This window comes from Candoia aspera, chromosome 2, assembly GCF_035149785.1.
Source record: "Candoia aspera isolate rCanAsp1 chromosome 2, rCanAsp1.hap2, whole genome shotgun sequence".
NCBI lineage: Eukaryota > Metazoa > Chordata > Lepidosauria > Squamata > Boidae > Candoia > Candoia aspera.
Window position 1 is genome coordinate 221,592,336 of NC_086154.1, and position 22,814 is coordinate 221,615,149.

General features: G+C 41.0%; 1 protein-coding gene across 1 annotated transcript in view; it reads left to right on the forward strand.

Annotated features, from left to right (window-relative positions):
* The window catches only part of ST8SIA4 (ST8 alpha-N-acetyl-neuraminide alpha-2,8-sialyltransferase 4), a 106,050-nt gene that overhangs the window by 9,335 nt on the left and 73,901 nt on the right, over positions 1-22,814 (forward strand). Inside the window, exon 2 of the mRNA XM_063295391.1 lies at positions 8,564-8,695. Coding sequence (XP_063151461.1) covers positions 8,564-8,695 — 132 coding nt within the window. The remainder of the gene's footprint in view (positions 1-8,563; positions 8,696-22,814) is intronic.

A 22,814-nucleotide genomic window follows, 5' to 3' on the forward strand; every position in this document is an offset into this window, starting at 1 on the left:
CTTATCGCCTTGCAATAAGAGGGCACCAATAGAAAAGTCTGAGGCATCGACTTGCACCACAAATGGTCTGTCAGGATCAGGGTGTTGCAAGATTGGTTCAGAGGTAAACAGTCGCTTGAGTTGGTCAAACGCCTGTTGACAAGCAGGCGTCCATTTTAGGAGTGCCCCTGGATTCTTTGATTTGCGGGTGTCTCCCACACCCTTTGTTTTGAGTAATTCAGTCAGGGGTAAGGCAATCTCAGCAAATTTTTCTAAAAATGGACGATAGAAATTTGCAAATCTGAGGAAAGATTGTAGTTGTTTGCGTGTGCGTGGGGGTTCCCATACTAAAATAGCCTCAATTTTGGCAGGATCCATTTCAATGCCTTTATCTGAAATCCTATACCCCAAATAATCAATTTGTGTTTGATGAAATGCACATTTGGATAGCTTGGCATACAATTCAGCATTTCTCAATTTGGTTAACACTTGCCTAACCAATTGCACATGTTCCCTCATGGTTTTTGAATATATTAACACATCATCTAAATAAACCAAAACCCCATTGAACAAGTGGTCGTGCAAGACCTCATTTATCAATTGCATAAAAACCCCAGATGCCCCAGCCAATCCAAACGGTAACACTTTATACTGAAAAGCCCCAAATGCACAATTAAAAGCTGTTTTCCATTCATCCCCCTCCCGAATGCGAATGCGATAATACGCCTCCCTTAAGTCCAATTTAGAGAAGATTTCCCCCCCCCCCGCCAAGTGGGCTAACATTTCCTTGATGACCGGGAGGGGAGATTTGTTTAATAGGGAGACTGCGTTTAACCCACGGAAATCCGTGCATAGTCTTAAAGTTCCGTCTTTCTTTGATCTAAAGAGTACTGGAGCACCCACTGGTGAATTGGCTGGTTCTATGAAGCCCCGCTGTAAGTTTTTGTCTATGAATTCACGAAGAGTAGCCAATTCCTTTGGGGTCATTGCATATACCTTTGGTCTGGGCAACTTGGCATTGGGAAGAATTTCAATGGCACAGTCAGTTTTCCGATGAGGCGGCAGCCGATCTGCCTCCTTCTCCCCAAACACATTGGCAAAGTCCTGGTATTGGTCCGGTAGCCCTTCCAACGGTACAGCGAGGGTATGCAGCGTTGACACTGCTGCCCTCCCCACATTGCTATCCTCCTCATCATCATCCCCAGGAGGGGCTTTATAGAACCCATCTGCAAAAGTAACAGTTCGGTGTACCCAGTTTATACTAGGGTTCTGTTGAACAAACCAAGGCATCCCCAGAATGACCAAGGGACCACCCACCGGTGCAACCACAAAGGGCAACTTTTCCCAGTGGCTACCCAGTTGCAAAGCCACTAATGCTGTAGACTGGGTGACCGGTTTTCCCCCCGATATAGATCCATCCAATTGGGTGAAAATCATGGGACGTTTCAACGGGAAGGTGGGTAACTCCAAAGCAGCTACTACATCAGGATGCATTAAGGAACGTGAGCATCCCGAATCAATCATAGCCCATAGTTCCACAGTTTTTGTAGGGGAACCGAGCTTTAGTCTAACGTTGGGAAATTTCCACTCACCGAGACATGATCGCGCCCCTCTTCTTCCACCTGCTCATTGGCGCTTTTTAGAGCAGGTGGCTGGAGTTTTCCGCCGGTTGGGAGGCTTCTTTTTCGTCTTGCCCACCATAAAACAAGTCCACATCCTCCACCAGCTCTGCTACTGTCGCTTTCAGCTTCCTCGGTGCCACTGGTGATTTCCCCCCCGATCTGTCTCTCCGTTCCTCTGGTTTCCTGCGGGGACATGCAGCTGCCAGGTGCCCCTCCTTTCCACACCGCAGGCACAATCCTTTGGCAAAACGGCTTTCTTTTTCTTCTTGCCACGACCGTCTCACTGGTTTGCTAGCAGTAGCTGCTGGCCTTGTAGGTTTCCCCATCGCTTGTTGTTTGGGACCTCTTTTAGTTTGAGTATACTTAGCTTGGGCTTGCTCAACCTTCGCAGCCAATTGTATCCACTCATACAGCGTTGCTGGGTCGTCCCGTACAACTGCCCATCGTAGTATATCTGGTCTTAGTCCATCTTTGAACATCTCTACAAGGGTGGTGGCAGACCAATCCTCTACTTTGCCGGAGAGTGCTTGAAACTCCAGCGCATAATCCGAGACTGATCTGGAGCCTTGAACCAACTCCCTTAGGGCTACTTTTGCTTTTTCCTCAGCTAGATGATCACCAAAATGCATTTTCATTGCCCACATGAAATCATCAAAGCAATCCAACTCCAAAGCGTCCATGTCAACCAGTCGCACGAACCAGTCTGCTGCCCTCTCCTCTAGTTGGGTTGCGACAGCATTAATCTTAGCCCGCTCAGAACGAAACACGCTCCCAAACTCTTCCATATAGCTGTGTGCATTAGTCAAAAAAAATGACAGCTTTGTAGGATCCCCATTAAACTTCACATTAAAGTCTCGATATCGGACCTGGGTTGGGCTATCGTGTCTCTTTTTTGTTTGCTTAGCCTTTCGTGGCTGTGGTGGCTCTTCCTCCTGCACCTCTGGCGCTATTTCTTGAGCCTCTGCCAGTCGAACTTTCACACGTCTCCCCCCCTCCCGGCTCCGTCCTCTCTCCTTCTGCTCCCTACTTGGGGAAGGTAAGGAGGCTTTCCTTGGAGGCTTGCTCAGCAGGGGCCCTCCCCCTCAATATTTCCGTGGCTTTCCCTGTTTGTCTACTGGGGGAGGGGGGGTTGGGGATGCGGAGGTGTCAGGCGAGTCACTACCTTCTTTACCTCCCGTCTTTTTCTTTTTCTGAGTGTCCCTGGTAAAGGTTAACTTTGCCAACAAATCCTCTATGGATTTCATCCTCGCCTCCAGCTGCTGGGATTTCTCCATCTCCATCTCCGTTGGTGTCACTGCTCTCGTCCTTTTGGTGATCTGCACGGTCGGAAACAGCGAGGAATACACCGGCTTGGCTGGGGCTGGTGGCGACCCATACAAGGGTCCCTCCGTCTTCTTGACTACCACTGACTTCACTGCCTTCTCCGTATCGCAACTGGAATCCGTTGCCTCGGAGAGGTCATCCGACCCTGGCGTGAGAGTCCCCTCTCTCCGCGGTCCCATGGACTCTTGTTCCCCACCTCTGGAGAGCTGACTTTCCCCCGAGCCGGTGGTTGAGGTTGGGGCAGTTTCAGTCATCGCTAATTAAACTCCTCACAGGAAACTGGATGGATGCTAGCAGACTGATATTAAAGATTCTCAGCTTTATGTAATGATTGCCTATTCCAATAAAAGGAGTCTCATCAGTAGTTACTAGAGAAAACTAATTTATTGAATGAATAGTATGCAAAGTACGAATAAAGCTGAGAATGAGCAAAAGCGCGCCAAATACAAACTTAAAAAGCCTTGCTCCCGTTGCGAACCCTCCCCTCAGGCTAGCATAGCAACCCCCCCCCCCAGATGCTAGCAACCGTTAGAATCGGCCTGAGAAAGTAACCTTGAACAGCAGAGATAACCCAAACATACATTCCAGAAGATCACAAGTCAGCACAAAGGAAATTTACCAGCGTGGCGAGGCAGGCACGCAACTGCAGATATGACATGTGAAACGTTACGAGGAACCATAAACATCGGAATGGGAACATGACACTTTATGGATATCACTGTGTGGCATGAGATTGCTATGTGCAGCAGAGAGAACCATATCCTTTTTTAAGAGCCCTGCAATCTTTTGGTGAAATGTATCATAGCAGTGTTAAGTCTGATGTTGCCAGTTTGCTGTCAAGCTAAGATTAAACTACTTATTACAACATATGAAGATCTGTATGGCTTAGGCCCTGCCTATCTAACAACTGCTTTCTCCTTTGTATATGTGCCCAAAATATATCAGAAGTGCCCTCTTGAGGATGCTGCGCTTCAAGGGATTCATTGAAAGGCAACCCAAAAGAGCTGGTTCTCAGCCATAGGTTTCTTGACTGTGAAATTTCCTCCCTCTTTGAGACTGAGCTGAAGATATATCTGTTCAACTGGGCCTTTGGTTTAATTTATGCTGCAGTGCTTCTTGTTTACTATGGATGTTCTAATAGTTCTGTCCTGTGCAATAAGTTTTAAAGCTGCTTTTAAAAAAAAAAAAAACGGTTTTATTGTAAAATGGTTTGATTGTATTTGTTGGATTTTTTTGATACCCCTGCATCAGAATTGCCTTTTTGAGGCATTGCTTTGTTGATATGTTTTATACAGAAACCAAAGTGTTTTATTGTGATGTTTATGGAAAAACATTTTTATTTTATGATAGTGCTTATAGCTTTCATGTCAAAGACTTCAGATGCAGTTCCTGGCCATCCTCCCATTTCAAGAATATCATGTTATGGGATGTGAAAAAGATCCCTAGCTGAAGCTGTTGGAGGGCTGCTACCCAGCATGATACAAGACAACGTGGATAAATGGCCTGACCTTGTATAAGACAGATTCTTATGTTCCAGGAACTAACCAGACTTTCTCAGGTATCAGAGATAATATATTTATCTCACAAGAGCCCCAGTCCTAGCCTCTGGATGGCTCACAACAATTAGTATAAAACCAGCATAAAAACAAAAGAATTGTAAAATAATTGTGCTCCTGGGATGGAGAAAAAACCAAAGTGAAGTCTCTTCTTCTGAGTTCATATTGAGACATCATGGCAACAGTATGAAGGCATCAGGTATTTCCTTCTTCTAGGATTTTTTTAAAAAAAACTTTACAACTAGAATTCATTCATGGTCTACTTCCATACAAGATCATTTTGGACAAAAACCCTTCTGCATACAGTAACACCTATCTGATTACTTAATTGTTAATAAAGTCAACAATGAACGTAAAGATAAATGCTTAGAACTTGGGTAGCTTCAGTTAGAGAGCAACATGAGCCATGCTGCCTCTTTCTTCCAGTAATTAATAAGGAGAATAAGGGGTTTCTGTGATGTTCAGCATGAGCCAGGTTGGTAAGAGAATAACATTTCCAGTATGCCTGAGGGCAATAGGCTGCCTTATGGGTTATGTCAGGTTGCATACTGGACATAGCTTCCTCTCCAAGCCCCACTCTCTAGCCCAAGATGGATGCCACACTCTAGTCAGTTATTATAGGGTTGATTTAGTAATAGGGATTTTTACTGACATGGTCCAGCATAGTTCATGTTGCAACAAGAAACAGAGAAGTGAATGTTTCCGTATGTCTTTACTGTGAAAGCTGTAGGACAGGCCTAAGCTGACTTCCCAAAAAGTTTCTTAAAAACTGAGGCAAATAACAGTGATAAGTCTGGTTTTAATTCTCATTGACAAACTGAAATTAGCGAAAACCAACAGGTCAATCAATTTAGATGATTTAAAAGGGGATTTAAGTAAATGCTTGCTGGGGAAGTCTTTTAATGGGTACAGGCCATGATAACTATACATTATATTAAGAGTAGCATGCCTCTAAATATCACTTGATTTGGAATATCAAAGGATGAGGGTTATTTTCCATATGGGATACTTTAGGAATGTCTCTAATGTCTTGATCTCTGCTGTGGTGAATAATGGTGTGGAATTAATAAAGGCCTTTGATCTGATCCAATCAGGTTGCACTTACATTCTTACTGGAGTTACGGGAACTAGCTGTACCACAAATCAAAGCAGTCAGAGAGTTCCCACTTTTGATGGAAATTCTGCTGACACTTCAAACTGCAGTTATAATGCATTAGCAGCTGAAACCAAGCAAGTAAATTATGATTGCCTAAGATTGTCAGTTAATTAAAAAAAACCCTGTAGTTTTAAGGACAGTTTCAGTATGTTTGAGAAGCCACTGTGTAAAATAAAAATGAAGTATGGTATTTACTAATAAATAAATAACTGGTGTGGGTACCTTTGGGGCTTTGTTTAGTTGTACTTAATCAGGCTGTTTTCTCTTTAGCTAATTAATTATATTTTAGTCCACTTTTTAGAAAAATAGTTTCCAGACAAGGATGTCCTCTGTCCATTTTACTTTTTATTTTAGTCCTGGAAGGGTTAATTAGAGACAAGATGAAAAGATAAAGGGCCTGAAGGTTAAAAAGAGAAGTTTATAGACTGAGGGCTTTTGCTGATGATTTAGTTTTGACCTTACAAGAGCCTTTGAATGGTATTGAGGATCTGATGAAGAAACTGAAGGACTTTGGGGCACTAGCTGGTTTTAAAATAAATAAACAAAAAACAAGATGTTGGTTAAAAACATGACTTTACAAGATAAAGAGACATTGATGAACAAGACTGGTTTTAAAATTGAGAATAAGGTCGAATATTTGGGAGTTACATTGTCAAACATGAATTGCATGTTGTTTCAGAATAACTATGTTAAGGTATGGAGTGATGTTAAAAAAGATTTCCTGAGGTGAGATAAATTTCAATTATCATTGTTGGGAAGGATCTTGGTGATTAAGATTAATGTTTTACCCAGGATGTTATTTTTATTTCAGACAATTCCAGTATTGACAATGGATATACCATTTAAACAATAAACAATAAATGATATTTCTGAGTGTATATGGCAAGGTAAAAATTAAATCAAGAATTAAGTACAAATTGTTACAAGATACTAAGGAAAGAGGGGGTTAGGACTTTCTGATTTGAAATTGTATTTTGATGCCTGTTGTTTGCGATGGATGAAGGAGTGGGTGACTATGAGGAACAAGAAGTTATTAGAATTGGAAGGTCATGACTTGAGATTTGTGTGGCACAGCTATTTAAGGTATGAGAAAGCTAAGGTTAATATGGATTTTAAAAATAATTTTATTAGGTGTGCCATACTAAGAGTCTGGAATAAATATAAAGCAAGATTGTCTCCTAAAGTTCCTTTATGGTTATTACCCCAAGAGGCTGTTTTTGGAAGAGAGATGACTGTGAAAGCAACATGGCTGACTTATGCTAAGTTATTAACCTTTGTTGAAGGAGAACCTAAGTTAAAAACAAGAGAAGAATTAGAAATGGAGGGTTAGACTTGTCATTGGTTTACTTTTGCACAACTGACAGAATGATTTAATTTGAATGAGAAGGCTTATACTTTTGTGAATGAAAAAAGCCGGTTTGAAGTGGATTTTTGTACTAATGATGAACATGTTATTGCTAAGATGTATAAACTATATATTGCAAATGAACTTGGAGGATGAATATGTTAAAGATTGTATGATTAAATGGCCAAAGCTTTTGGATATAATATCATGCTTGATCAATGGGAGAATATGTAGAACAAAGCTTTGAAATTTACACTAAATTATAATTTGAAAGAAAATGTTTACAAGATGATGTATTGTTGTTATTTAACCCCTGATAAGTTGTCAAAGATATATAAGGGACTATCAAATGTATGCTGGAAATGTTCTCAAGGTGAAGGCACTTAGCTTTCTTACTAGTCTATCTTTGGTAGACTTGTAAGAAAGCTAAGAAATATTGGGAGCAGATATGTATTAAAATTCAAAAGATTTTTAAGATGAATGTGCAATTGAAGCCAGAAGTTTTCCTTTTAGGTCTGTTGGACAAACAACTTGAAACAAAATTTGGGACTTTGTTTTTATATATAACAGCGGCAAGACTTTTGTATGCACAAAGGTGGAGGATTCACAAATTCCTACAATGGAAGAATGGATGATAAAGTTAATGGAACTGGCAGAGGTGGCAAAACTGACTGTATTGATTAGAGAAAATTTGTCTAGCTTTGTTTCTATTTGGAAAACGCTTTTGGACTTTCTGCTTGTAACTGAAAAAGATGAAGTTCTGATTTTGGGATTTGATGATTAGGTTGTGCTGGAAAAGGTAGGAAGTCACTCTTTTTTCAGTATCTCTTTCTATTTATTTCTGTACTTTTTAGTTTGTTTCTTTTTTCTTTAGTCTGTCTTTATTCTTTCTCTCTTTGTATTTTATCTTTATGTTAAAAATTCAATAGTTTCTTTTAAAAAAGAATAAAAATAATAAACTAATTGTAATACTTAAAATTATGTTATAGAATATTAATTATGTACTACTACAAATAATAACAGCAGCAGAATTATTTTATGTATTGTCTTTCATTACCCAGTTTTATTTGAGAGTGTTTCTTTTTTCAGGTTTCCTTTTGAAAAACCATGGCAAAGTTTGAATTCTTACATAACACTCTATACAAAACTGATTCAGTAGACAAATATCATCTTTTCTTTTCTTTTTCCATCCAAAAGAAAATACTGTACATGGAGACTTAGATCCAATCACTGATCATATTTATATCCATGTGAATATATATAGATCTTGTGTTAGCACAGATGATCGAAGGGCTGAAACTTCTGCGGAATAGTAAAGCCCAGCAGTTCTGACACATTTTGTCAGCTTCCCACATAAGCTAGTTGGTTCTCCCAGCTACCGCTCTTCATTTCTAACCATGCCAAGGACACAATGGGGAATTAAAATGGGGTGGTGGGGTGTCTTTGTCACTCTTCAAGAACAAGCTTTTCCCCCAAAACTTCCTTAAACCTGGAGCAGCTGGCATTTGTGAAGTGATGCCAAAAGAGGCTCCTTGCTATCTTTAAGCTAACCATCTTTCGTTCTTCTTAAATTGTGTTTCAGAGATGGTGAGCAAAGTATAAGTAGATCAATGGTCAATAGCTCCGATAAAATAAACCAGAAGAGTGGCTCTTCAGTGTTCCAGCATTCTGTAGAAAGATGGAAAATCAATTCCTCCTTGGTGCTGGAAATAAGGTAAGTATCTTAAGTAATGTATATATGTACATAGTCATGTATATAATTAGGTAGCTTAAAGCTTTGGTGGGACTGGGAAACCTTTCTTATTTATGCTTGTCAGCTGCATTGGATACAAAATTCTAGAGAGCATGAACAATCTTGGGAAAGTGAACTTCTCTCAGACTATAATACATTATGGGTTTCTGAAGTTACAGAAGTTCTTGAAGCTCTTGGAAAAAAAGTCACAATGTAACTTTGACAGAACAATAAAAAGTCCCAAACTAAAATAGCTTCTCAGCCTTTTGGCTAAGAGCAAGCGTAGTGTGTATGTAATGTTTGCATGCATTTAATATTTCAGAAAGAGCCAGTTTGTAGTGATTAAGGCATTAGGCTAGAAATGGGGAGACTGTGAGTTCTAGTCTCGCCTTATGCATAAAGCCATCTGGGTGACCTTGGGCCAATCATTTTCTCTCAGCCCTAAGAAGGAAGCAATGGCAAGCAACTTCTCAAAAACCTTGCCAAGAAAACTACAAGGACTCATCCAGGCAGTCTCCAAGAATCAGACACAATTGAATGGATATCTATCTATCTATCTACCTACCTACCTACCTACCTACCTACCTCAATCAGAGCTGATGAAACAGAAATATGAACATAAATGATATTGATAAAGAACGAATGTGCGTGGTTGATTTTTAACTAGGACTCTGAATTTATGTAGCGGGGGGGACAGGTACTCTTGGCATTTGCTGCACATCAACTTCCTAGGAGCATCTGGTAGCCACTGCTGAAGATTAACCTTTTATCTTCTGGATAAACCTTTGATCTGTCCTTGCAAAGCACTTCTTGATGTTTCAAAAGTCAGAGAATATACCTTCTTTCTAATATATTAAGCCCATGACTCTTGCTATGTTAACTGAATGGCCCAAGTTCTTCCTCTTAATTGCCATCAGAAAAAAGCAGAAAGTACTTGTTGAAACCAGAGATGTCTCTATAGTTATGTACTCATGTGACCAAAAGTGTTGTGAAGATGGGGAGAGGAATCTGTCTTGGAAATAATCAAGATCATAGTTAATGGTGAGTTTGATGATTTGGGGTAAAAGTTTATCTTCTGCTAAACTACAGAGGAATAGAACATACTATTTTTTATTAGAGGGATCTGAAAATTACTCCTCTGATGTGAAAGCAAGGGACAGGATATTTTAAGTCTTTAAAGTATTTTTGATTCACAATCTGTGTAGTTCTATATTAAAGATTTAAGTTCTGTAATGTTATGGGATGCTAGTATAAAGGATCTATCTATCAATTGCTGATCTGAGCATTGAGTGAATAGCACCTAACCTCCATAAAAAATTGGTACAGGTAGAGAACTTGAAGATATGGGGAAGTCTCTTGGTGTGCCATCAAATGTTAGTTGCATGAACTGCTGCTCCAAAATTAAATATACCTTGCCCTGAGATTGAGAACATGGATTAACTAGTTACAGAATACCCGAACAATCTCTTGGGAATAAATCAACAAGAAATAACAGCAGATATCGGAAGTGTGTATAACTTTGACAGTACTTCACTTTGATTAAGACTTGAATGAAGCACCTCTTTGTAGCTGCTTCACAAAGCAACACGGTCTCTTGCTTCAAAGAGAAAAGCAAGTACTTATGTTGTTTTACGTTGCTCTGTTTCAGAGCCCCTTTCAGCTTTGTCCTGTGGAACTCATGGTATGGAAGTAGGCTGAGATCTGCCTTCTTAAGAAGTGCTCCAGGAGAAGGCCGAAACAAGCCTTTTCCTGCAGTGCTGGTGAAATTCATTTCAGGCTGGGCAGGTTAAGCATAAACTGCAGTCATTCTCTTACTGAGCTCTGAAGCTTTCTGGCCTAGAGCATCCTTGGGCCACTTGCCAGAAGCTTTGGTGAGCACTGCAGAGGAGATACAACTTATTTCCTTCTTTGGACATGCTGCAGAGAAGATGCTGGTCACCTTTTCCTGCTCAGCTTTGGCCAGCACATGGGGGGAGGCCGGGGGCATGTCTGCACAGTGATTGCCAAAGGTCAAAGAAGTCCGGAGGGTGTGCTGCTTTGGTGAGTGGCATGGACAAGGCACTGCTTGCCCCCACCAGACTGCTTTATGTACTAAGGATTTTCTGGGCTGGATTGTTTCAGTGCATACTTGTGAACCACCCAGCTTGGAGATTCTTTGGTGAGTGCTAGGGCAAAACCCTGGGAGGAAATTGCCCACATTGCTTTGATGAGGTGAATTATGCCACCGCTTGGCTTCAGAGAAATGAAATCACATTGCTTTCATGGAGTGAATCACTTCAATAAAGTATATCTTGCTTCCTTTCGGAGAGTTTTGGGTTGGTGGAAGGTAGGAGGATGAAGACCACAATTGGTGAAAGAAGGCAAAGTAGAGAGAAATCTTATTTCTATATATTTAACTATGCATGGTTATTTCTTTCATTAATATGCTTAAATTATACAAGCATATATAAAGCTTTTATTTTTGCATTGTTGAATAATTTGCCTTAGATGTATCTGAAATATTTTTAAAAAATCATATAAAATTGAAAAATTGAACTGAAATTGTGTTTTTATCTGATACATTATGATGAGCTGCTTTTTTGTTTTTAATTTTTGTTAATCCTTATGAAAACCTAATCTTAACCCTTTTAAAGCTAAACTTTAAAAACATATGGACCAGGGTGTTGTTTTGTTAAGAGTCGTATTTTGTTTTCAGTTGCATAACCACAGAGGCTCTAACATAATTAGTAGAGGTGGGGATTTCCGTTTTTTTTCTGAAAAAAGGAAACAACAAAAAACATTCAAGCTAAGTGTAGATGAAAACCATGTGAGCTGCTTGCAGTTTTTCAGCCGTGAAGGTTCATCTGTGGGACAGGTAACATTTGTAACCTATAAAAAGAATCGCATGAAGACTTATTCTTTATTTGTTAAATGCAAGTGTGGCATATACAGTGGAACAACCAGGGGTTCTTAGCCACAAAAATCCAGATGAGTAGAGAAGAGGCGTCCTTAAATCTACTTTCTTCTACTTAGAAGGGAGCAGGAAGGGGGAGTGACAGACATCAAGAATAATTCCCCAAAGTCCCAGTATTCTTTAACTATCTAGCATTCTTAAAACAGTGGCTGTAATTCTCTTTCCCTGACTTTGCTCTTGGGAATAACTTGTCCAGAGCTCTTACCCTCACTCCCAAAATATGGTCTGCATGTATTCTCAAAACTGTTTTTGTTTGTTTTTTGAAATCATCCACCCCCCCAAGGCTCCTGACAAAGAAGAATATAGGATAACAAAATTTTAATGGGAGCCCTACTCATCCTTTCAACACCAGTTGACTCTGCCAATAGAAGAGAATGTATGTAACTCAGGGTTGAACTGTGGAGTCCTTGGTGCTCTCTGAGCTTGGTTGTTTGCTTGCAGACATTTCATTACCTCACTAGGTAACATCATCAGCACTGGTGAGTGTGGGGTTTGCTCCTTCTTTATATACAGTAGCTTGCCCTGCCAGTGTTGGTGGGGGTGTGGCTTTCTCCTTGGTAGTTTCTCGATTAGCGTATTGGTTTCTGCTTGATTGTTTGCCTGGTGTTAGTCCCTGCTTATTTGGGTATAGGCTGCTGCAATGGATTTGTTCTAGTCTTTTTGTTTCTTTCTTAGCTTTTTTATTGTCTCTTTTTAATGGTGTGTAAATGTGCATTAAGTATGTAGTCTCACAGGGATTGAATTTGCATTGAATCTGCATTGAGTTTGTAGCCTCACAGGGAGCTGCTTGTTTGAAGAAAATAGTTGGTTAGGTAATGCAGGAGGCATTTTCCTTGTTCTCCCTTCCAGCCAGACGTCCCTGTTCTTTGATATGAGAAAGGGAAAGCAACTTCTTAAGTGCCAAAAATAAAAACCTGACAGTATTTTAGTATTAGGAAAAAAAACCCTCTATAACAGTCTGTTCATTTTATACATTATTCTAATTACACTAATTGGATTCCAGGCATTGCCAGGCATTAATATGAAAAACAATACTAGATTTACACTTTCATGCTAAGCAATGGTTTAACCATGGTTTGTTTGTGATGTGCAATGTAATTCAATTACAGCAATATTGTTAGCCATTCTCTGTAGTGTTCTCATTTCTTAACATGTTAAGAAATTAAGTATAAAGAGCTATTATTGTTTATACAAATTAGCCTAAGATCCAGTTAAACCATCAGCCTAAGCTGTAAAGAGTTGGCTCGGATAAAAATGGGTTCACATGTTTATTGTCTGTGATTTATTCTGTTTAAAGGAAGTGATTTTACTTGTTAGAAAAATGATCAATAAAGTTTTTAAAAAATGAAGCCTTTGCTCTTACAAAGATGCCTCATAGGATAAATAAAATAAGGTGGAGTTAGTTATAATAGTAGCCATTTGTTTGATAATCAATAACTCCTAGGAGAATATAAACATAAATCTTCAATTTTCATTCCTCACAATAATTTAACTGCAACTATGGAATATGTGGACTTTTCTAAAAGCATGGTTTGTGAAGATTTGTTGGGACCATCTGTCTTCTTGACACTCTCAGGGATCTGAACCTAACTACTGAGCTATATAGTTTGCATTTTTAAAGTGAGAAATCATATTTTTTTAAAAAAACAAGTTCATATTAAGTTGTGTCACTCTGTTGTGTCTAATCACTCAGTCAACGTCATTATGTCTTGTTAAAAGTAGCAAGCTTGAGGATATTAAAAAAAATTGAATGATTTTTTTCCCATTGATAAACTCAGTGAAGAAGGTTTAATGCAAGCAGTTCAAAACCCCCACGTCCCAGATTCTCAACTGGGTATCATTATGCCAGTGATACTTCCCTTGGCCTGCTTATTGCTAGGTCTTCCTTGACTTTTTAAAATTATTATTTATTATTTTAAAATAATAATAACAGGAATGATGATGATGATGGAAAATAATAATAACAGGGATGATGATGATGATGATGATGATGATGATAGGAAGCTACCATCTTTACTTCCAAAAATGCTTCTAGATTCACTTCCAGGGAAGCAATGGCAAACTGAAGACAGTTCTGCTGAGAGCAGAGCTGCCGACCATAGTGGGATGAGAAGTCGTTCCACTGTGGTCTCTGTGGTCTCTCTGGACAAGGAGAGGACCTGGGATTGTCCACAGACACTCCATACATACCAAAAATGCTTCTAGACTCATACCTATGTCCCATTAGAAGTTTTAGAAAGTATTTAAAAAGGGGTGTGTGTGTGCTTTGTTTGGAAATATGCCCATCTCCCTTGAAAAAAGGCAAAGCAGACTGATGACTAAAAGGAGTGTAGAGGAGCAACTGCCTCACTTTGTCTTCTAATGAATGTGTGGTTTATAACTAGCCATAACTACTAAGGCAGCCATTTTATAAGAGTGCCCAAATTCCAGATATGCCCACTGACCCAAAAAGTTTGGGGGCCCCTATACTATCTGTTCAATTTCTATTAACATAAGAACATTAGGATAGTTCTGTTAGATCAGTTCAAGGCCCGTCTTGGCCTAATATTTTATTTCTTGAATGCTTTACTCACAAATGGGATATGGAGTCATATGCTGTCCCTGCAGCTGTTTCTTTGCAACAGGTATTTGGAAGTGCTATATGTTGCCCCAACCCATAAGTAACATTGAGCCCTCAGTGACAGACATTGAGACCTGTCTTTCATAAATTTATCCCTAACTCTGTGCTGCAAGTGACTCAAAACATAGCTTTTTAGTTGCACAATGTTTGGCTTTTTGTGTGTGAGAATAAAACTGAAAATAAACGAGCTAAACGTTCACTAGCTAAGCCTTCACTTGGCATTCTTGTTTTCTTTTTTGTCTAGCCTCCACCCCCAAAATCTCCCATATCACCAGAAAGGATCCAAAAAGTTTTACTCATTTTGGAAATGAGTAACATCAACATCACGTCAGTGTAGCCTTCAGAGGCTGATTGATTGATGGATTGATTGATTGACTGATTCGGGGTAAAAGCAAACCCTGCCCACTCCTGAACTAGTTCAGTGTTCTGATTTCACGTAAGGAAGTTAAATACTTTCAATATTTTTTTTTCAGGCTGTATTTCTCTATCCGAGACTTGCAGTACAGTAGATTCTATGCTTCTATCACAGTCAAGAATTTTAGAGAGGCTGTAAACAATTTTTTAATACTTTCACACATGTCCTGTCCAATTGTTTTGACACAGAATATGTTGTAAACTGTCAAGAACTTTATAATAATGGCTAAAATTAGACTTTCTAATTGGGTTAGTATCTATTTGTCTAAGCTCACAAAAATATGTGCAGCACAAAGATCTATTTTAAATTACTGTTAATGATTGACAAAGCCAAACTACTATAGCATTAAAAAGTGGGGAAAAAAGCCTTCTTCTAGAAAATTGATATTCCTAAATGTGTGGGATATAATGCTTGCTGAACAGTGCAGGCAACAGCAAAGAGCTTTCTCTGACAACTTGGCTTCCATTTATTAAACATCTAAAATATATTAAAGTAACTTTTTTGTTGCTTAAACAACTATCTATTTGAAAGGACTTAGTCAAGAACATCCAGGGCATTGTAACAATGAAATATAAAATGATAGTACTTCAATGACTTGGTTTGTTTGATTGTTGCTGTCTTTTTATTTGTATTATGAACAAGTTTATTTAAAATCAATAAAATAGTTTTGGGACAAAACTATTGCCAATTCAAGTCTAACAGAACAAAAATAATGGTAGCGTAAAAAATGTCAAACAAGTAGACCAGCAAAAGCAGCCTCAAGGGGTTATCTAAATCTGCCTTTCCTGATATGATGCCAGATATATGTATGATGGGCTACAGTTCCCATAATTCCTAATCAATATGACTATTAAAAATGCTAAATTAAAATTATTGCAGTCCAACACATTTGGAATTGACCATCTTGAGGAAACCTAGCCTAATATACTTAAAAGCTAGATCTAAAAGGTAAAGCAGTGAAGGATGACTGTAATGGTTGCCTATTCTAAAACACTATCAGACTCATGAGCAGGAATTCAAAGATATCTGATTTATTAAAGAATAGTATGCAGGACCACAGAGAAAGCTGACAATGATAAAAGCGTACCAAATGCAAACTAAAAACCCTTGGTGTAAATGAGATCCCTCCCCCCCCATAGAATCTTCCCAAGTTCACAATCCCAGGTGCTCCTAACGGTTTCTGATGATCCGCGGGAAAAGTCCTTGAGCAGAGCACATAACCCAAACACATTCCATTGTAATGAACACAGATACAGAGCTTGGTACAAGGTTTCACAGCAGCTCCCTCCCAAACAGAAATGCGCATCAGCGCCATGGCATGTGAAACGTTATGATGTATACTATACATTGAAATAGTGAACATGACATACTGCCCCCCCAAAAGAAAGAAAACACTAAGCAGCAGGCTTTAAAGGATAAGCAAGGTAGAAACAGTGAACTAAATCAGGAGCATTAACATGGCGAGCAGACACCCATTCAGGATGAGGAAAATGTTTCCAGCAGATCGGATACTAGAGGGTGCCTCGAAGCTTGCAAGAATCAATGACCTCCTTGACCTCAAAGTCCTGTTGGCCGTCAATCATGATCAGAGCAGGAGGAGGAGGTTGGGGATGCCAGCGGGAGGAGTGGTGGACAGGCTTGAGCAAGCTGCAATGGAAAACAGGGTGCAAGCGTTTCAAATTGTGAGGCAGGTCCAATTTAACAGTAACTGGATTGATAAGACCAACAATAGGGAAAGGACCAATGAACCTGGGAGCAAGTTTTTTAGAGGGTTGTGGTGACTTGATAAATTTGGTAGATAGATACACCTGATCCCCAATCTTGAAGTCGTGTTGCAAGGAATGATGCTTATTGGCTTGAAACTTGTAAGCAGCCTGGGCATCAGCCAAAGCTTGTTGAATCACCGGCCAGGAATCAGACAGCTTAACAGCCCAGTCCGATGCAGAACATGTTTGGGAAGGGGGTTGTGGCAGTTCAGGGATGGGAACAAAGTCATGGGTTTGCCTGGTTCTTTGATGGACAGCATTGTTGTAAGCCACTTCAGCAAAAGGTAGTAAGTCCACCCAATCATCCTGATGGTAGTTAATGTATGCTCTAAGGAACTGTTCAAGAGTGGAGTTCAAAATCTCAGCAGAACCATCAGTCTCAGGATGGGAAGATGTTGATAGCTCTTGTTTGGTGCCAATCAATTTTAAAAATGATTTCCAAAACTGGGAAGTAAACTGTGTCCCGTGGTCACTGACCAAACGGGAGGGGCTACCGTGGAGGTGGTAGATGTGGATGAGAAATAGGCGCGCCAATTGCTCGGCTGACGGGATGGAGTCACATGGAATGAAATGTGCTTGTTTGGAAAAAAAATCTTTTACAACCCAAATGACAGTTTTCTTCTGACTGGGAGGAAGATCCACAATAAAATCCATAGAAATCTCATCCCAGGGACGGGACGGGGTGGCCACGGGCTGTAGAAGCCCCTGTGGTTCCCCCCCCCCTTACATTTTGACATTGCACAAACAGGACAGGAAGCCACATAGTCTTTTACATTGCGTCTCAAGGTAGGCCACTAGAATTGACGACGAACCAAATGCAATGTTTTGACAAAACCAAAGTGCCCAGCAAGTTTATCATCATGGGAGCGCTGTAAAATCTCAGCTCTTAAACTTTTGGGTACATAAAGGCAGTGTTCCACCCACGCCAGACCGTTTTCAAAAGAAACAGTATCTTTATTAGCTAGCAACCAAGTGTCAGATTTCAGTGCCTGGAGAAAATCTTTCTGTACCTGACAAGGAACTTGCACTTTCCGCTTCCCAGACTGGGCTGGGGGCAGGGTTGCTTGCGCATGGGTTTGGCTCTGAGTGACAGCAACTAAACCCAGTTGTGGTTCAATGAGAACAGTCCCAACCACATCTGCCCCCTGGTCAAAATCCTGAGGTAAACGCGACAAAGCATCGGCCAGAAAGTTTTTCTTTCCTGGGATAAATTTTAACTGGAAGTTGAAACGACTGAAAAACTGAGCCCAGCTAATTTGTTTAGGACTGAGACGCCGGGGGGTGCGGAGGGCTTCCAAATTCCTGTGATCGGTCCAAACCTTGAAAGGGCATTTAGCGCCTTCGAGGAGGTGACACCATGCTTCCAAAGCGGCTTTTACAGCAAATGCTTCCTTTTCCCAAACATGCCACTGGCGTTCGGTTTCAGAAAATTTTCTGGATAGATAAGCTCATGGTTTTAAGTGATTTTCAGAATCTCTCTGTAACAACTGAGGAGTCAGAAGCATCAACTTGGACCACAAAGGGGCATTCAGGATCGGGGTGCTGTAGTATAGGCTCAGCAGTGAAAAGGGTTTTTAATTTCTCAAATGCTGCCTGGCATTCAGGCGTCCAATTCAACACTGCCCCAGGGTTTTTTACTTTGCGTGTCTCCCCCAAGCCCTTGGTACGGAGTAAATCAGTAAGGGGCAAAGCAATCTCAGTGAACCCCTGGATAAATTGCCGATAGTAATTACTGAACCCGAGGAAAGTTTTCAATTGCCTCCAGGTGCTGGGAAGTTCCCAACTTAAAATCGCTGGGATTTTTGCAGGGTCTATTTCAATGCCCTTGTCAGACACCCTATAGCCCAGATAGTCAAGTTGGGTCTTGTGGAATTCACATTTGGAAAGTTTGGCATAGAGTTTGGCATTTCTAAGCTTGCGTAACACCTGTTTGAGGAGGCGTTCGTGTTCCTTCTCGGTTTCAGTGTAAATGAGAACATCATCTAAATAAACCAGGACCCCTTTAAACAAATGATCATGTAATACTTCTTTAATCAATTGCATGAAGACTCCGGGCGCCCCTACCAACCCAAAAGGGAGGACTTTGTACTGAAATGAACCCAATGGGCAATTAAAAGCAGTTTTCCACTCATCTCCAGCTCGTATGCGGATGTGGAAATAGGTTTCACGAAGATCGAGCTTGGAGAAAATCTTGCCCTTAGACAAATGAGCTAACATGTCCTTCATGAGCGGAAGAGGGTACTTGTTGAAAATTGAGACGGAATTTAACCCTCGATAGTCCGTACAGAGTCGAAGCGTGCCAACTGGGGAATTTGCAGGTTCAATAAACCCCCTTGATAGATTTTTGTCAATAAAGTCCCGTAATGCTTCAAGCTCCTTCTGAGTCATTGGATAAATCTTTGGCTTGGGCAATTGAGCATTGGGAACCAACTCTATCGTACAGTCAGTTTTTCAATGGGTGGGTAGCTGATCTGCTTCCATGTCCCCAAAAACATCTGCAAAGTCTTGGTATCGATCGGGCAAGCCTTCTAAATGTGCCAAGTTAGGGCGCGGCGTGGTGGCTGCAGCCCTTCCAACCCCTGCACGTGCAGCTCTCTCCGCTGTAGGAGCTTGGTAAAACTCATCTTTAAAAGTCACAGTTCTGTGTTCCCAGTTTATCTATGGGCTTCGATAGGTCAACCAGGGGTTCCCCAGAATTACCAAGGGATTGCCAACAGGTGCTACTATGAATTTTAAAGTCTCACGGTGGCTGCCCATTTGCATTGCGACAGTTCCAGTGAAATGGTTTGCCACCCCCCCCGCCGCCGCCATTGAACCATCCAACTGTGTGAAGATCAAAGGCTGCTGGAGGGGGAAGCTAGGCAGGTCCAAAGCAGCAACAAGATCAGGGTGAATTAAACACCTGGAACACCCAGAGTCAACCAAAGCCCAGACTTCTGTAGTTTTTATTCAGGAGCCCAATTTCACTTTTACTGCTAAAGTGGGACAGTCAGCACTCACCATAGCATCCTCGCACCCATCCTCCACCACCTGCCCGCAGGTGCTCTTCATGGCAGGTGTCTGGCATTTCCCGCCGGCTCCTTAGAGTTGTCTTCAGCCTCTCCTGGGAAGTAGAATACTTCCTCAGCATCGGCTGTGCCTTTGCCTGTTGTCATCCACCACGAGGGGGCTGCGATTTGGCCGGTGGCTTGCCCGCTCGATCTCCAGCCTTGGCTTTTGGACAATCAGCTGCTCGATGCCCTTCCTCTCTGCATAGGAGACACTGACCCCCACGTAGCGCCAATCTCTCTCCTCATCCCAGGCTCTATAGCCTGGCCGGGCAGCAGTCGCAGCACCTCATGGTGGCTTGTGGTTTTTCAGGTCTTCTGGTTTGCATGAAGGTATGCTGAGCATGCTCAGCCTTGCCTGCCAGACAGATCCATTCGTACAATGACTCTGGGTCATCCCTACACGACACCCACCGTAGGACGTCCCGGTTGAGTCCCTCTTTAAACCGTTCTATTAAGGTTGACTGAGACCAGTCGGGGATTTTCCCAGCTAGAGCCTTAAACTCCAGGGCGTAATCAGCTACAGACAGTTGGCCCTGGGTAAAATCCTTCAGCACCTTCTTAGCTCTTGCCTTGGTCAGAGGATCCTCAAAATGTAGCTTTAAAGCCCACATGAAGTCCTCGAAATAATCAAGTGCAGGGGAGTCAGCCTCACTTAATTGAACATACCAGTCAGCCGCTCGACCCTTCAACTTGGTGGCAATGGCAGTTATCTTAGCCTCTTCAGAAGGGAAGTATGCTCCAAACTGCCTCATGTAACCTTTAGCATTAGTTAGAAAGAAAGATAACTTGGTTGGATCCCCATCAAACTTGACAGAAAAGTCTCTCACCCCCACTCATGTTGGAGCGAAATCAGTGGCTGCTTGAGTGCTTGGGCCCCAGGTTACAGTAGCTCTCCCTCTTTGGGGTGGGGAAACTGGTGGCCGAGCCCTGCAGGGTGGAGATTCATCCCGGAGCTGTCTCCAGCCCCACTCCGCCGGCGGTCCGGATGGGAGGATAGGGGATGGTTGCTTGAAGCTGGGATCTCCTCCACACCTCCCCTGCCCCCCCCCCCGCCAATGACAGAGACAGGTTTCTTAGCATATCCTCCATCGATTCTATTTTGGCCTCCATCACTCTTAGCCTTTCAGGGGGTTGAGATTCCTCCCTCCCTCACGTGTTAGGCTGTCTCTCTGTTGATACTGTGGTAGATTCTATGTTTGGGGTCAGCGGGAACTGATACTTCCAGGACGCCTGGGACGTCCCTGGCTGGGGTTCTCCCATTTCATCCCAGGTGATCAACTCTGCAGGCGATTCACTGGGTGCCAGTTGCTCTGGTTCTTCCCCATCATCAGATTCCTCTACCTCAGGACTGGAACTCGATTCCTCCTGGAAATCTGAAGGTTCTGGGGTGAGGCTTAGTTCTCTGCTCTTGACCGTCGACTCGGGCATCAAACTAGCCATCTCCTCAAGTCCCCCGGATGTGAGCTTAGACTCGGCCATCATTAACTATTTTCCCTCACAAGAAACTAATCTCGGTAGGAGCTAACGGTACAACTTTGGTGTTTCTCAGCTTTATGTAATGGTTGCCTATTCTAAAACACTATCAGACTCAGAAGCAGGAATTCAAAGATATCTGATTTATTAAAGAATAGTATGCAAGATCACAGAGAAAGCTGAGAATGATAAAAGCACGCAAAATGCGAACTAAAAACCCTCAGTGTAAATGAGATCCCTCCCCCCCGTAGAATCTTCCCAAGTTCACAATCCCAGGTGCTCCTAACGGTTTCTGATGGTCTGCGGGGAAAATCCTTGAACAGAGCACATAACCCGAACACATTCCATTCTAATGAACACAGATACAGAGCTTGGTACAAGGTTTCACAGCAGTTCCCTCCCAAACAGAAACGCGCGTCAGCGCCATGGCATGTGAAACGTTACGATGTATACTATACATTGAAACAGTGAACATGACAATGACTTAGCTTTAAAAATGAAGATTTATGTCCAAGAAAAGGACTAGGTCATGAGAGCCAATCAGAATTAAAGTTTGCCAGAGTATAGAAGAAGCTGCACATAATTACTACAACTTCATTACCCATATTTTGTATTTCAAATAACTGAGTGCAATGTGTACATTATCTTAGTAATCATTAAGGCAGTCTCCTAAGACAAGGCAACTTGATGAGGCTTATCATCATATGGTAGATCTTAGACTGAAGGAAGTGTAGCATTGCCTGATAACTCCAATCTGAACTGCACTTGAATGGTGGAGACTTCTTGGCACATGTATATATTTCCAAGATGCAAAGGCAGTTTCAAGGTTAAAAGATGAGAAAATGGTAGGGTTATGCAAACTTCTTGAGGAACTGTAATATATTTGTCCCTGCTTGTAGAGCAAAAAGACCTGAGCTCTGTTTGTACTTTGATGTCATAACATAACAAAAGTAATATAGTATACCATATATTTATAAATATTGCAATATTTATTAATATTTATATCAAGGATGAATTTCAAAGGAAATCCATGATAATTATATAATGTAATGTAATATATATTTATATATATATACACACACACACAAACACACACACCATTTAATCATGTCTGATTCTCGGAGACTCCTTGGACAAGTCCCTGCAGTTTTCTTGGCAAGGTTTTTCGGAAGTGGTTTGCCATTGCCTTCTTTTTAGGGCTGAAAGAGAGTGAGTGGCCCAAGGTCATAGGCTTTGTGCCTATGGCAGGACTAGACTCAGGTCTCCTGGTTCCTCGCCTGATGCCTTAACCACTACACCAAACTGGTTCTCATTATAATATTTAATATTATATAATTATAATATATAATTATATATTATATAATTTTATTATATATATTATATATTATAATTATATATAATTGTATAATATATTATACAATTTATCTATTATATAATATATGCTTCCTTTGAAATTAATCTTCGATCCTACAAAGTCATCTGTAGTATCAATAGGCCACATTTTTTCTTGCTACCCTTAACAGCTGTGAATCAGAGAAGCACTGGAGGCCATTAAGGTCAACAGGGTGGTTGGGATCTTTAGCTTAGATGCTTTGTATGGAAATAATCCCACGTCTGTTTCAGCATCTTCTAGGAAACTTTTCTCTAGAAGTAAATGTGTTTATTAGGATTGTATAAAATATTCAAGCAAGATGGATGGGTTCAATTACAGCAACAACGGGTGTTCTGTTGCAAGTCCTAAAGAATCAGGTTGGGGACAGATTGTCCTGGAAAAAACCTATCTGTGTGGTTGCTAAGAATTGTCACTGACTTTGTGACTCATAA